Here is a 15,853-nt window from a genome sequence, read left to right as displayed (position 1 = left end):
TGGAGCATTCTGGCTGTCCAGTGTGGGATACAAATGTCTGGAGCCCGAGGCTGTGGCACCCGAGTGCTCCCAGCGACAGCACAGACACCTGCCTGACACAATCGATCCTTTATTCTGGGGAGGAGGAGCTGCAATTAATCTCTGCTTGTCTGCACTGCTTTTTGTTGTCTTTCTGGCTGTTAAACTGCTCGTGTGAAGGAAAAGGTGTCCACCTGATGGTGGGGAGCCTTGCCTGGGGAGGAGGCACCAGGAAACCTTTGGCTTCTGGGATGTTCCCGTTGTCCAGCATGTCTCTGGTCGTCCAGCACTCGGTGGGTGGAATGAAGAGGGAGATTTCTTGATTTGCAGCTGTTTGGGCCACAGGGTGGGTCTGAGCCGAAGTTTTGGTTGTCTCTCCGTGAATCCCTCGCTCCTGCTCCGTCACCTTGGATTAATTACAGTACAATGCAATATACATTTATATGGTGTCTGCACAAGTGTCTCAGGGCCCTTTGCAATCTGAAAAATCTAATTAAGGTGCAGCCTCCAACATGAATGCTTATCACCAGAATGTGTGCAGCGAGAGGGGGCCACGTGCCTCCACGGCTCAACCCGGAGCTGAATCCACACTCTCCTGGCATTATTAATTACTCACAGCTTGGTGTCCGAGACACCAATCGATACCACAGGCCTGGATAGATACAAGACTTGGAGTGAGCGTGAGGGAGCTGAAGATAACCATCAGCTAGAAACGTGGTGGAGGCTGTTCTTGGCCTGGGAGGAGGAGGAGGAGTCACTTTGCAGAGACACGTGCAGGAGCAACACGTGTTTTCCAGCCACTTTGGCGCCGGAAGGTTATTTACTGATGGAGAAATACGTGGTCGATATTGAATTTTGGCCTGGGGAAGGTCCTGCCTCAGGGACTGGGCTGGTGATGGACACATCATCACGCCACAGGTTTTGCTGCAAAACTTATTTGACATTTTCAGTTGGTCTCATGAGTGGCACCAGATGTTGGGAACACCCAGAAGGGAGGGAGGGAGTGCCACAAGTGTGACAAGAACGTAAATAACCAGGGGAAAAGGGAAAGGAAATGTGAAGTGGCCCTTTAAATATGAGCCTCCAGAGCCTGGAGCCCAACTAGCGTTCCCTCAAGTATTCAAATGAGATTGCAGCATCAGATTGGTATGCATTAGGCTGGTCTCAATGAAAATTAACATGTAATTGCTTCAAATGAAGTAAGTGAGGAGGTAATCTGTTCTTAAATTGGATTCGCAGGATTTTGTGGTACCATAATGCAGCTGTGAAATGAAATATATTTTAAGGATGATGTCCTCAAGGGTAGAAGGGAGGAAAGGGGGGTCTTTACTGGGAAGGGTCCTTTCCCTCCCTCGCTCTTTTGTTTCTGGTCTCATTAGTGCCAGTTTATAAACGAGGAGAGGGTGTTGGTGCCATGGCATGGCTGGAGAAGGTCCCATTGCTTTTGGCTCCATCGTGTTTCCTTCCTTGATATCCCTCAGTTCCCTTCCCTGCCCTGTTCTCCACTTTCCTTGCTGTGCCAGTGCTTCTCCAGCCCCAGGGAGAAGTCTCCATCCCATCCTGATGGGACCCATGAGATGAGCACCTGAACTTTGTGCATGTGGCAAACAAGCTCCTGGTTCTGTGATGGGGGAAGTTCTGGCTCTGTGGTTTTGAGTGTCTGTAAGAAGCTGTGCAGGTTCTTGATAGGGAGCTGGTGTCTGTGAGGAGAAAGATGGAGCAAGAGGCACAGTCTGCCTTCTTCTTCTTGGTCTTCTACCAAAGGGGAAGGTCCTCACCCCATCACCCTGTGACCCAGCATGGCACTGCAAGGCTTGGGAATTCATCTCCAAAGGTTTGGGCTGCCCTGCTCCTCCCATGCAGCCTCGTGTTGCTGGGACCACCTCTCTATTTTAATTGTCAGGCTTTGTTGGTTGTCCTCGTTCTGTCTGTCTCTCCCCATCTGCCAGCACGATGAGCTTGGGCGTTGTGGGGTAACTGCAATTAGGAGAGTCAGGGAGAGCTGGTGTAGGAAGGGGATGTGGTAACCTGCAATTATTCCCAGGCTGGAATTATAGAGGTGGTATAGTGTATATATAGGTATAGTATAGATAGCTAGACAATATATAGCTAGAGAATATATAGATAGATAGATATGGCTATGGTATATATAGATAATATAGCAGCACATGTGTTTGCTACATGAGGTTGTGGCTGTCCCACCCCTGGAAATGTTCAAGGACAGATTGGACAGGGCTTGGAGCAACCTGGTCTAGTGGAAGGTGTCCCTACCCATGGCAGGGGGTGAAACAAGAGGAGCTTTGAGGTCCCTTCCCATCCAAACCATCCCATGATTCTGTGTAGCTGGTCAGGAGAAGCCATACCAGTGCAAGCTCCCCCACTGCAGCCCTGCTTCACAGTGTCCTGGGTGACTCTGCCAGTGCCTTCAAAACCTGATTCCCAGTCTTCTGCCTTTCCTGGGTTACTTTCCCTGTGTTGTCCCCATCAGTGCCCTTCAGCCCTCTGTTTGCAGCACTTCTCCCTCCCGCTTGTCCCCTGCTCCTCCTCTCAGACCCTCGAGTCGCCTCCAGCTCCCTCCTCCTTCTCCCTGCACAGCCCTGGCAGAGCACTCACCCCTCACCGTTCCTGTTTTGTGCCTCGACTTCTAAGGAAAAGCCACTCCAGTGATAATTTCCCACTTGTGATAAGCTGAGTGCACCGCTCCCTTTGGAATACATTTGCAGTGCAGTTGAGCTCAGCAGTCCCTCGCCTGTGCGCGCAGTTAAACGCGCTCCTCTGCCGCCCGTCGGGGTGGATGGCATCGCTTTATCCCGGGGCCATTAGTGTCACTTGGCAAAGCAGAACCAGGATTTATTCCAGGGGCACGGCTCGTAATGGAGCGAGTTCAGTGCCGGGGATCGGCGGTGACTGCCGGGAGTGCAGCCGGGAGGAGAGCGGGAGCTGCCGGAGGGGCTGAAGGGTGGGGAGCTGGGGCGGCTCGAGCGGCTCAACCTGGGGCTTGTGGGAGCATTTCTCTAGAGAAAAGTTCCCAGCAAGGAGAGTTCCTAGCAGGGAGAGGGACCCACAGTCTTTTGGAGGCAGAGAGAGGAGACGACTTCTCCGCGCCCCTTCAGATGAGGAGACCTTGTTTTCCGGGGTTTAAACTGCTCTGTAACACTCGCGGGCAGAGGATGACATCATTACGGAGTTATTTTCTCCTCGTGGCATTTTCCACGCCTCTCTTTGAAGCTGCCAGAGCCTGGCCCTGGGCTGGGCTGGTGCCCTCCCAGCAGGAGTGAGGATTTTTCTGTATGCAACCCTGGAAGATCGCCAGGGAAGGGGTGGCTTTCGCCCGGGTCTGTTTGCCTACTGGCTTCCAGGAGCCCCCTGAGCGTTACTTGGGCTTTGGGAACACGAAAAAGGAGAAAACCCTGAGGAATAAGTGTCCCACAGCCCATTGCAGGATCCTGGTGCTGCAGGAGCTCCCTGGCGGGGTCCATGTCATTAGCAAACCGTCCATGTCCCCTCACAGCTGCCCACAGGCATTTTGGCACTGGCATCACCCCCATTCCCCAGTGCCTTTGGCACTTTTGGAGGGCACCCAAGCAGATGTGCCAGGAGCACGCTCCAGTGATGCCCCACGGAGTCAGTCACAGGGGTGGGAGCTGGAATGAGGGACACTGTTCCTCGCTGTGCGGTCTGGGAGCCGCTGCCCTCATTGATGTTTTGTGGCACGCTCCGAGATGCCGAGATGGAAGATGCTATAGATGTGCAGAGCCCTGTTGTTAGCAGAGACAATGGGAGGATAAATAGAAAGGCTGGATGAGCCGAGCACGGGACTTGGAAAGGTGCTGGTGCACTGCTGCATTGCAGAGAGATAAAGACTTTTCCAGACAAGCCATCCCTGCCTGCTGCATCACGACCTGCCTGCTCTGCACTAGCCCTCAGGGCCGGCACAGGAGTCTCCCGGGATCGTCGGGGTGCACACAGAGGGGCTCACGGGATCCGTGGCTGTTCGGTCAGCAGGAGCTCCAGCTCTTTTTGCAGCTCTTCCTTCCTTCCCAGTCCGGTTTCCTCCTGTTTCCTTGGCATTTGCCAACAACCGTGTCTAAGGCAGCGCTCTGGGAGTTGTTTGCAGCTCTGTGAATCCCGGGCAGTGAACCAAGGCGGATCTTTTCGAGCCCAGTATTATTATTAATGTAATTAGTGTGAATCATTTGCATGTATAAACTTTCAATTGAGGAGATCAGGTACTTTATAAACATGAGTTAACTCACACTCCCTGGCAGGGAGGTGCCAGATATCTTCAAAGCCTTGCAGAGGGCAGGACTGAAGGGCAGGCACTTGCAGGTGGGAAAGGCAGGACCTCCCAGTCCGGAGCCCCGACTCCCTCCTCAACAACCGACATGAAACTGTCTGGGCAGGGAAGAGGGGGAAGCACAAAGGGGTTTTATTTTTCACTTCTGAGCACTGCTTTTGACCAGCTCAGCGTGATTTTGAAGAGGCACTGGGGTGGCAGCTGATCTGAGGGCACCTCCTCACCCCGCAGCCTTTGGAGATGCTGCAGGGGGGACAAGAGGAAGGCGCCAGCCCCAGCGGGGACCCCCTTTCTCGCCGGACTTCACTGCTGAGTTAATCATTGGGTCAGGTCCTTCCTGGCAGGCACCAGGCTCCCTGTGCAGGGAAGAGGTTTTTCAGCCCTGTGAGCCACCCTGTGCTGTGAAAAACTCCTCGAGCTGTATTTTTGGTGGTGTCAGATCAGTGTGAGCTCAAGGGATGCCCTTCAGCTGATCCCGCAGGGAGGGCAGGGATGGCTGGGGTGGTCCTGGGGTGCAGGTGGGCATGGGAATGCCAAGAACCCAACCACAGCCGTGCAGCCGCTGGCAGGGCTGAGCCTCCAACCCCTGGGTGACCACTTGGGGCTTTCAGCAGGCCAAAGCTCCAGAGCACTTCAATCCAACGTTGATGTTGGGGTGTGTGTGAGCAGACGGTGCTGCAGTGAGTGTGTGCGAGCGAACACAGCCCGGAGAGCACGGAAAGGGAGCAGATGCTGTAAATCCTGCTGAAGAAGGGCTGGACTGGTAGAAATTGCTGGTGCATGACTTAATCCAGCAAACAGAGGGAAACCAGGCCGGGTTGTGACTATGAAAGGTCTGGCTTAATATTTAGAAGCAAAAAAAAAACTTCCAGAGCATGTTCTATGTGATATCCACTCCTCAGGCTGTCCACCCCAGCCTTGTGGGATCATGGGCAGTGCCTATCCCAAGGAACAGGGCACAGTTCGACCCCACCTTTCCCTTTGCTCAGAGATTGATGGTGAAAATTCTGTTCTAAACATCAGGGGAAAGTCTGTGAGAGTGAGGAGACTGTGCCTGGCTGGGATTGAGTTGTTCTGCGCCTGGCCTTTAATTAATCCTAATAAATAACAATAAAATGTGATAATCACAGAAATAAATCTGAGGTGTGGAGCTCCTGCCTCCAGCAGTGGCTGGTTTAGTCGATCATTTATAGCTCAGCTGGTGGTGCAGAGGCTGGGAGGTGATGCCTGGGGCACAGGATGCTGGAGAAAAGGCAGGGCCAGAGCACCTTGTCTCCTTGCCCAGCCTCAGTGGGAGGATTTGCACACAGTTTTAATCTAAACCCCAAGCTTATTCCTGACTTCCAGCTTGGTTTAGCAGAGACATAACACTGCTGGTGTGGAAGAGGTTGATTCAGAATCCAGAGCTGTCTGGGAATTGCTGAGTTAGAGTGGGAAGAAAAAGAGAAGACACCTAGGGATAGTAGCTTGATGTAGCTCGATGGTAGATGTGGCACTTGAGGATGTGGTTTAGGGGTGGGTTTGTCAGTGCTGGGTTGACAGTAGGACTTAGTGGTCTTAAAGGTCTTTTCCAACCTAAAGAATTCCATGGTGGGTCGGTGTCATTGTGAAACTCCACCAAGTGACTTGGATTTGGGAAGGTGGTTTCTCTAGGGTGGGCTTGCAGTGCAAATTTGGTGGTGGTGGAAGGAGAAGTGAGGTCAGGCAGTATCAGCTTGGTCACAGCCCAGGTTGGGCCACCACGTGGGCTGGGGTGAGCCAGGCTTAGCCCCGTCCTTGCCTCCCCGTGATGGAGCTTGTACCCTGATAATTGCAATGAAAGCAGCAATCAGGTTGGTAATTTTGCTGAGCTCTTTTCAGTTCTAATTAACATTATTCATTTCTTGTGTGTCCTGCTGGGTTGAGACAATCTGTGCTCTCCAGCCCAGCCCTCTGGAACACCAGCAATCTGCATAAGAGGCAACAAAAAAAAAAAGTGTTGTGTGCCAATTACTACACTTCAGTAATTAAAAACCTCCTTCCCCCCACTGCCAGCCTACCTCCCCTCCCGTCATTTGCTGTGTGCAAACTCATGAAAGCAAGGAGAGGAATTCAGAAGGGCATGTCACTGCTGGCATGTGCCATCTGTGTCTGTGCTGGTGGTGCAGGGAGGTACCAGGGGCTGGGTGAGGGATGGGTGGGATCAGTGGTCAGGGCGCTCATGTTCAGCACCCTGTTGCTTATTTATTCCTGATATTTGATGGTGGGGCTGTTTTGTCCCCAGCAAGGGCTTTGTTGGCGTTTTCATCCCTGCTCATCTTTGTGCTTGTGTCACTTGAGGTGGCAGAATCCTTATGGCACTGCTTTCCCTTTTCCAGTGTGAGTGGTGTCCCTGCAGCCAGGGCTGTTGGCTGCACCCATGGGACCCTTTGGCTGTGCAACATCAGCCCCTCAGGCCGTGGGGGTGATGGTTTGGGGGAGAGCAGCCAGTCCCTAATGGATCAACTTGGTAAAAGAAGGTGGATAACAAAGCCAAGAAGTTTTGGCTGTGGGAGATATTGATGGATTTGGAAAGGGCAGCACCAGCCTGTATCCCGTTTGCATCCACACTGAGCTGGGAGTGTGGGGAAAAGGCAGAAACAGGCAGGTTGGGACAGGTAGAGAGGGTGTAGACATGCAGCTCTTGACTTTTGGCAGTACATGTAATGCATTTAACTCTTAAAATGCCCAAATTTGTGGTCATTTGGAGTTTCCCTCATGGCAGCAGGGGGCAGAGATCTGGTGCAGCATGAGGAGCTTCATCTCTGTGCCAACCATCCCTGCCTGCCCCTAGGATGATGCAGCAGTGGTGAGTTAGCCCTGTTCCATCTCCCAGTGGAGAAGCCCTGAGGCTTGGGGCTCTGGATTTACTGGGAAAGAAACGGCAGAGAGAGGGAGCAGTACCCAGAGCAGTACCAGCTCCTCCTTGTGCTGGCTGGCAGCAGGTTTTGATCTTCCTGGAGAAGTCCTTGCCATCTGAGAGGGAATGAAACAAGGATTAAGGATCTTGAGAGAGAAAATTACCTCATCTGTGCTTAATTGGTTTTAGATCATCTTTTTGGAGGCGAGCGCTGTTTTCCGGCACCCCGAGGACCTCTCCCTTCCCTCCCTCCCTCCCTCCCTCCCTCCCTGGCACGTGGTGGGGCGAGAGGGAAAGTGGGAACTTCCATGGAGGCGGAGGAGGCATCCTGGGACCTTGCATCTTGCCAGGAGCGGGGTGGGAAGGGGGGAGGCCACGGGCTCAGCGGTGTCTTTGCTCTCCACCTGGAGTGTGGCTTCCCGGCCAAAGCCAAGGGCTTTCCGCTCGGCTGCCTGCACGGGGGAGAGGAGGGCTTCCCATCCCTGTGCCGGGCTGCTGGAGGAGGGAAAGGGGAGCAGATGGAGGGGCTGGAAGAGCACTGAGTTGCTGTGACCAGCCTTGGCCACGGGGACCCTGACTGGCACCCGTGCGAGGAGGAGCAGGTTGAACTTGGCACTTGGGCAGGAGCACAACCTGCCACCCCCTAAACAGCCCAGCACAGCCAGAGGTCAAAGCACTTCTTTCCCAGGACCTGTTTCTGTGCTTTATTATATATATATATATGTATATATATATATTGGCTCAGGAGCCTTAAGAGGCAGGGGAGAATATAAAATAGCGGCTTGAAGCTCACCGATGGCAGGGACAGGGAAGCGTGGCTGGGTGATAAGCAGAGATTGTGCCTGAGTGCTGTGAAGGGCAAAAGCACTTATTTCACTGTTGCCTCATGCGTTACCTGAGCCCCGCTGCTTTTCAAAGGCACTTAAATGCCCATATGATAGAGGGAATGCTTGGATTGCACACTGTCTGGCTCCATTATTATCCAAGGATCTCCAAGCTGATGCATTTCATAAAGAAGGCTGGCGTGGAGGAGGAGAGAGGAAATATATAGTTTTAGTTCAGCCTGCTTACAGGTCCTCAAGGGTAATGTCTGTCTGCAGAAGGGACTGGCCTGAGAAATTCAAGCCACGTCTGGTTTCTCATCACCCAGCCCTGGACACCCCTGTGTTTGTGCAGAAGAACCACCACAGGAGCCTATTTCATGGTACCAGAGCCAAACACCAAATATCCAATTCATTTTATTTGTGCCCCATAGGTCTGAGCTACCAGCAGAGCTGAGGTTCAGAGTTCAATAGACTAAACCCATCCTCTGGGAAGAAATTTCTAGTTTAATTCAACTTGAGCAACTAAACTCTCAGGTTTTTTACTCAAGTTGTAATGCAGCTGAGAGCAAGAGCCAAGTTCTTGGTGTTCAGCCCAGGCTGAATCTATTGCTATTTTTTATGTAGATCATAAAAATCTGCTCACATTTAATTTATTATTATCGTAATATCATCATGGAACAGCAGTAAAATTGTTTAATTTATCAGATGTTTTTCACACCAGAGAGGGAGGATGGCACAGGAACTGGGTACTGGCAAATCAGGGGTGTCCTGGGCTGCAGACAACCCCTCTCACCTTGGGCAGGTCTCCTCATGGGGGTCCATCACCCCTAACCCCCAAATGTTGTGTGTTGAGGCCGACTGGGTTAATTTGGCTTTTCCTGCAACCACTGGGGACAGAAATACCTCCCAAAAAGAGGCTGAACAAGATGAAACAACTTATCCCTAGGCATGTACCTATGTCTTCCCTGGCATCAGAAGTGGACACAGGAACAGAAATCTCCCATTATATGATCTTTAAGGTTGAAAAAGCCTCTAAGATCATCCAACCCAACCATTCCCCAGCACTGCCAGGTCCTCCACTAAGTCATGTTCCCAAATGCCACATTTACATGGCTTTTAAATCCCTCCAGGGACGGTGACTCCACCACTGCCCTGGGCAGCACGTTCCAGGCCTTGACAACCCTTTCAGTGAAGAAACTTTCCCTAATATCCAACCTAAACCTCCCCCCGGTGCAACTTGAGGCCACTTCCTCTTGTCCTATCCCATCCTCTAACCCTGAAGGAGGTTGTAAGGACCTCCAGCAAGGAGACAGCTCACCCAGAGAAAAGACACAATTCCATGCCACAGATGCATCCATCCTGGCTGTGCCCTCCCCTGCCACTGCAGTCTGGGATGCAGAGCCCATCGAGCCCCTTACATTCCATGAGATCACCCCATGGGAGAACTCCCAGAGGCTGCTGGGCTCTTTTTTGGTGCCTCCCAAGTTCATTTGCATCCCAGCCACTGGACAAGTAATGAAGTAGTTTGGGAAGGAATGTAAACAGTGGATTTTAGGCTGAGTGGGTTTATGCAGGGACATTATCCTCTGGAGCTGGCATCCAGCAAAGCACAGCTCCATAATCCCAAACTTTCTCCAAGAGAAGCAGGGGTTTAGCTGGCTTGGCTGCTGCCTAGAGAAGGGCTTCGTGCTTCTCTGAAGGTGATTGGTGGCAATGAGGGGTTCAAACCTTGCTTGGGGATCTGGGGATGGAGGGTTACAGGGCTGGCAGAGACCTTTGGGAGGAGCAAGACTGGTCCCAGCTAACATGGACAGGAAAATAATCTCCTTCAGGAGCAAAGTCTCTTCTAGGTTTGTGCTGTGTTGTCTCCTGGGGAGGCTCAGTTGCTTACTGAGACTGAATATAGAGGATTTCTACCTCCAAAACATCCCTCCCCAAGTGAAATGCTCAGCTGGGGTGAGGTGCAGGGAGGGAGGTGCAGTGATGCAGGTGATGGGTAGGGAAGGAAGAGCTGACAGAGGGGACAAATGGTTGGATGCTCAAGGTTTCTCTTTAGAGGTGTGTGTCAGAGCTGGCTTTCTCCAGAGATAAATTTTCCTTGCTCCTTTGTAAAGCAGCACAAGCTGCTTTCCTGGCATTGCCTTGCATTTCTTTGTCTGGCTGCGAGGATGTGAAGGTCTGCAGAGAGAATGACAAGTGATGGGCTTGGGCAGGAGGTAACAACCTGCATCCCCCCCAAAATAGGTGTACTTTGAACTCAGGGTGGAGGGTTTGGCTCAGCTCTGGTTGTGTCTGTGTTTGCAAAGGAGTAAATGGGAACAGAGGAGTGAAAGGTGCTTTGGTGGCTGGTCCTGGGTGGCTCTGACCTCCCCGCACCTGAAAAAAGTGTGAAGCTCTCGGGCAGAGCTCTGGAGCCGCCAGTTTAGATGGAGCACCGCAGGTAAAGTGCTGACCTTGTCCTCTTTGGACACTGAAAGCACTTGGTCTCTGAAACTGCTGCTGACAGCGAAGCTAAAAATAGTTCCCAGAGGGCCAGGAGGGTTGGGGAAGGGAGGGAGAGCGCCCGGGAGCAGCGCACGGATGGGTCACCTCTCTGCCTCTCCCCAGGTGCTCCGTGGACAACCGAGTCACCCGAGTGGCCTGGCTGAACCGCAGCAGCATCCTCTATGCTGGCAATGACAAGTGGTGCTTGGACCCTCGGGTGGTGCTCCTGGCCAACACCAAGACCCAGTACAGCATCCAGATCCAGGATGTGGACGTGTACGATGAGGGCCCCTACACCTGCTCCGTGCAGACAGACAATCACCCCAAGACCTCGCGCGTCCACCTCATCGTGCAAGGTAAGAGCGAAGGAACGAGTGCAGGGGTTGGGCTTGGGGCTTTGGCTTGTGTTCCTTTTGCCCAGGTGTCTCCTGGCACAACTTGCACAACTTGAGTGCAAACATAGAGTCTGACAGACAGGCTTGGAGTGTCCCAGTGCAGCTGGGCAGTGCATTTATCCAACTTTCCTGGCATGATCCCAGGGCTCTGATACAGGCAGCGCTGCCTCCCGACACAGTTGCTGGCAGACCTGTGTTGCTGTTTTTGTTGTTGCATTTTGATGGTTTTTTTGTTTTCCACGCTGGAGGCGTTGCTTGAAGTAGAACTTGTGCTGGGGGAAAAGAGAGAGCTGGCAGATTTGTGTGCTTTGTGGGGGTGTGTGTATGCCTAGCAACAATATGTGTTTGTGTGTTGGAATTCCATACTTTGGGGAGCAGGAGGAGGAGGAGGAAGGCCGGCACGGGGTGGTGGAGCACTTTTGGTGGCCAAGTGGGTGCATCTTCATTGAGTGTGTGAGCACACACTGGCTCTTGAGAGGGGACAGACAAGCATGGCCACACGTGATGGTCAAGCAGATGGATGTTGATGGAATATAGCTCCCGTCTGCATGTGGCAGGATGTGTGCTGGACAACAGGGAGCCTCCTGGTGGGACAGATGGGGCCTGGTGAGCTCTTAGCCTCGGGGAAGATTAATGGAAAATTTCTAATCCCTTGCTAGCAACCTTTTTTTTCCTGCTGCTTCTTCTGTGATTTGGCCAGGAGCCCTCTTAACATGACAGACCAGCTTGAGTATTGGAATCTCGTCTCGGGCTAATTTTCGAATGCTGATGGGTGTATTGATTTGGAAACAAGCTGGGTTAAAAAGGCATTGGTCTTGTACACAGAGTCGGGTTGAGCTAATCCGCCGTCGATATGCCAGGCCCGAGCATTATTGACAGCCTAATGAATAGAAGGGGGGAAAAAACCCGAACTCAGGGCCTTTATTTTCCCTCTTCCCTCCCTTTTCATTTTTCCTTTCCTCTTCAGGCAATCAAGCCAACTAAACAGAGCTGGACTTTCTCCATCTCCATTAACCGCGGAGGAGAAGCGGATGCATTCCCAGCCAGGGCCTGGCTGTTTATCTTGCAATCTCTTATTACCTGCCTGAGTTTCTTAAGCCAAAGTCGATCACCCACAAGTTCTGAAGTTGCTATCAGATGCTGGGGTGATGCAGGACAATTTCTATCTGTTCTCTTCTGATTCCCATTTCCTGACCTAAATTTCCCGTATCACCAGACATCCAGGTCCATCCCTCCCGTGTCTTGCTGGATCATTAGGAAGAGATATTTGGGGGCTGGAGGAAAAGGTCAGAGCTTAACTCCTTGCAGTGGTACAGTTAAGTGCAGGAGGATTCAGTGATGGGCTCAGTCCTATAACATGCTGAACATCCTCATTGCTGCCAGAGAAATTCCGGCTCTGGAGAGCGAGCCCCCTAATTTGAAGAGCTATTGCTTGGCTCACCCAGCCCTTTCTGAGAGCAGGACATGAAAGTGAATATCATGTCCAATTAAAGGGAAACCTGCCTTAATAACCTCGATGCAGATTTGACTGGGGTGCCAGGATTAGCTCTCCTGCCTTGGAAAATGGGCCCTATAAATATGCATTCTGGAATAATCCTGTCCAAAACGACATTCAGCTTGTGGGAAGTGGTGCTTGTTCCCTGTCCCAGGAAAGCAGGGTGTCTAAGCACCAGATTTCAGGGATGTGCCAACTTCAGCACGTGGCTCTGGGATCTTTTGCCCCTTCCTGCAGCCTGATAGGAAAGGAGAAGTGGTGAGAGGAGGTGGGAAAGGGAATGTCCCCTTTTAAACAGGGTTAGTCCAGGTGCAGCCAGAAAGAGGGAGGTGCAGGTTGCTCAGGTTGCTCTAAGCAGGTCCTTACTTTCCCCTTGCTGAACCAGGAAAGCCCCTGGGGGCACAGCTCTGGAGGCAGGAGCACTCCACCTCTCAGGATGCAATTAAATCGTGCCCTGGGGCAGGCTGTGCTCTCCAAAGGGACTGGCTGTGGGGGACAAGGAGCTCTTCCCCTTCCAGCCAGGATTTCAGCAGGCTGCTGCTCCCCCAGGTAGGCAGGCTGGGTGCATATCAGCCAGAGCGCAGGCACCCTCAGGCCATGCCCTGCACCCCTCCTTGTCCACAGGTTTAGGGGATATCACTGAGAAACAGCCATGGATGGAGGGAGTGAGGAGCTCTGGGGCATCCTGTTGGCCAAGGGCTGCTGGAGGGAAGTGGTGATATGGGAGAAAGAGCAAAAAACAGGAGAGGGATAGGGGGTAGGAGAAGAAGCTTCCTTTAGGGTATGAGGCTTGGGAATAGTCCCCTAAGGCAGTGGGAGAGAATCAGCTGGAAGCACCCAGAACCAAGGATGGCCGGACTGCTCCACATTCATTTCTAGGTTGGCTCTATTGATGGCCAAGATCCCAAAAGAGGTGGGTAGAAGGCACCTCAAGAGCTAATTTAGCCCATCCCCCTGCAACCAGGCAGAGGCATCGCTGCCAAACACTTGTGAAAGCTATTCTTGAAAATCTGTAACAAAGCAGGTTCTTCAGTGTCCCCAGACGATCTATTCTACTGCTTCGCTGGCTTTATAATTAGAAAATGTATAGCTAATATCTAACTTAAACCTTCATTGTTGCAAATGAAGTGGAATTTTTCTCAGCTTATTCCCGGCGGATGGAGGGAACAATTGATCAGTGTCCTCTGTAATAACCTTTTGCTTTTGGGAAGGTTGTTATCCTGTAGCCACCTTCTTTCTGAAACCATCCAAGCTCTGTTTCTCCCACTTTTCCTCATCGGTCAGGCTTTCAGAAACACTTGTCAGTCTTGAAATCCCGGTACAAAAGGGAAGAGGTGATTGCTGCTGATCCAGGAATAGCAGGTCGGTGCCTCTGTGCTACTGTGGGACAAATGAGCCCAGGAATGAGACAACAGACCCTTGGCACTGAATGCATCAAAGTTCAGACCTGCTATTTTGAGGACTGCTCTAAATGGGGTCAGGCTGGTAATGCCAAGTTGATGTGAGCCAACAGCAGAGCTGCCAAAGGGACAAGAAGGTTCTTAGCACCTGGATTTTCTCTCCCAGATTCCAGACAGACCTAAAATGAGCTGCTCAGGGAGCATCCGTGTCATCAGCAGCATCTGGAAGGTGGTCCCACTCCTTCAGCACTCATTTCTTCTCAGGAGGAGTTGCCATAAGACCAGTCAAAGCACGGGGAAGCAGCACTGCTCATGTTTGCAGGAGTCTGCCTTGGACCCTGGGGAGAGTGAGGCGTTTGTGGGTGTAAATCCCAAAGAGACAAAATCCAGGGAAGCCCCACTTGCAATAGAGAAGCTCTGAACTTGGACAGAGGCAGAAATCCAGAGTGAGAAATAGGATTGAGACCCCACTGACCTCCGAGGAGCGATGCTTTCCCTTCCTCTCCTCTCTGGTTTCCTTAGGAAGTCCCACTTCTTGCAGCAGCTCAGGCACAGCCTTCCCCTTCTTCCTGCTCCCTGCAGGACACCTCAGCTATTTAAGCCATTCTCCGGGTTCCTGGGCTTAAAAGAGAGAGGGGAGGGAGGAGGAGAAGGCCGATATCTGGAAAGCTCTTATTTGTATTGATAATAAGCCGTCTCCAATGTGTGTCTGCAAAACACTCCCACTGCCTTGTAAGATGCATTAAGGGAAGTTGGCCTTATCTCAGCGCGGGAAATGGACTTGGGGAAGGAGGCACAGCGCCTGCCAGAGTTTAATCTCACTTAGGCACACGAATTTGCATGATAGAAAATGGTGGAATTTTAGTGCTTAAAAAGAAAGAAAGAAGGAGAAAAAAAAAAAAAAAGAGGCAAAAAGCAGGCAACTGGGGGATATTAGCGCTTTCCTGCTTCTTTATCAGTTTCCCTGGCCCTATCTGCCTCTTGCTGTTGTCACTGAAGCAACTAATCACCCCTCCCCTTTTGTTTGGTGTAAATGAGTTTTCCCACTCTTTCCCAAGCCCAGGTTAATCTTCAAATCCCTGCCTTTGTCTGGGAGTTAATTACCTGCTCGGCAGAGTCCGGGGGCTGTGGGCACGGGTGGCAGAGGGTGGTGGGGGCAGAGGTGGCATTGCCGATGGCCCCTCTCCCTGTGCTGGGATCACCACTGCCAGGGTGTGTGTCAGTGAGATAAAGGCAGCAGTGGGGCTGCAGCACCTGAGCCGGCTTTGTTTCAACCACCAAACTCTGCCCAATTAATTTTCCTTTGATGCCACAAGCCCCCTTCACTCGTGGGACAACAAGGAGAACTTTTTGCATCCGTTTTCCTGCCTTGGTGCAGGGGAAGCACCTTCCCTGTGAGCAGAGGGGCTCAGAGGGAGGAAGGCTCAGTCCCTGCAGTCACTATCATCTTACCTGTGGGGCTGAGCCTGTCCCCTGTGCCTCCAAAGCCACTGGTTCTGGGAACAAGGAGGGGCAAAGGGCTTTGCCCACTGGTGGCAGAGGATGTGCAGGCGTTGGTCACCTATGAAGCCGTGAGCTGGAGTTCCACACTGGACAGGATGCTCCCCCTGCTTTACTGCTCTGTCCACACCTTTTCCCCTGTGGGAGCAACTGTTCCTTCTGGAAGCAAATGTAGGTTTAGATAATTCCTTCTCGAAGGCACGTGGGGAGCTGCGAGAGCCTCCCCGAACCGGCAGAGTGGAGGAAACCAGTGGTACGAAATGGAAATGGAAATGGAAATCCTCCCTCGCTTCGCCCGCGCTCGCGGCTCCTTTGACTGATGTGCTCCTTCCCGGCTCTCTTTTGTTGCTAATCACCGTCCCTCTGTCAAAGCATCTTTTCCTTTTGTATCCGGGCTGTTGTGGAGGACTGAAGGTCTCCCACGCGCTCTCACGCACTGCCCTAGTTTCTGGCTCTTTATACCCGTTTTGCTCAGCCCCCGCCAGCATCTCTGCATGTCCCACATCCTTTACTGCCCCTGGAGCTCCCCAGCTTCCCCCCAAGGTTACCAGCCCTTGCTTCT

General features: G+C 52.1%; 1 protein-coding gene across 7 annotated transcripts in view; it reads left to right on the top strand.

Moving 5' to 3' along the window:
• LOC116797669 (protein CEPU-1) overlaps nt 1–15,853 on the top strand; it is a 354,096-nt gene that overhangs the window by 293,283 nt on the left and 44,960 nt on the right. For all 7 annotated transcript variants that reach the window (XM_032709434.1, XM_032709433.1, XM_032709429.1 and 4 more), the window contains one exon: nt 10,625–10,857. In XM_032709434.1, the coding sequence (XP_032565325.1) occupies nt 10,625–10,857 (233 nt within the window). The remainder of the gene's footprint in view (nt 1–10,624; nt 10,858–15,853) is intronic.

The sequence above is a fragment of the Chiroxiphia lanceolata genome, chromosome 23 (genome assembly GCF_009829145.1).
Source record: "Chiroxiphia lanceolata isolate bChiLan1 chromosome 23, bChiLan1.pri, whole genome shotgun sequence".
Classification (NCBI taxonomy): domain Eukaryota; kingdom Metazoa; phylum Chordata; class Aves; order Passeriformes; family Pipridae; genus Chiroxiphia; species Chiroxiphia lanceolata.
This window is presented reverse-complemented; position numbering and strand designations above follow the sequence as displayed.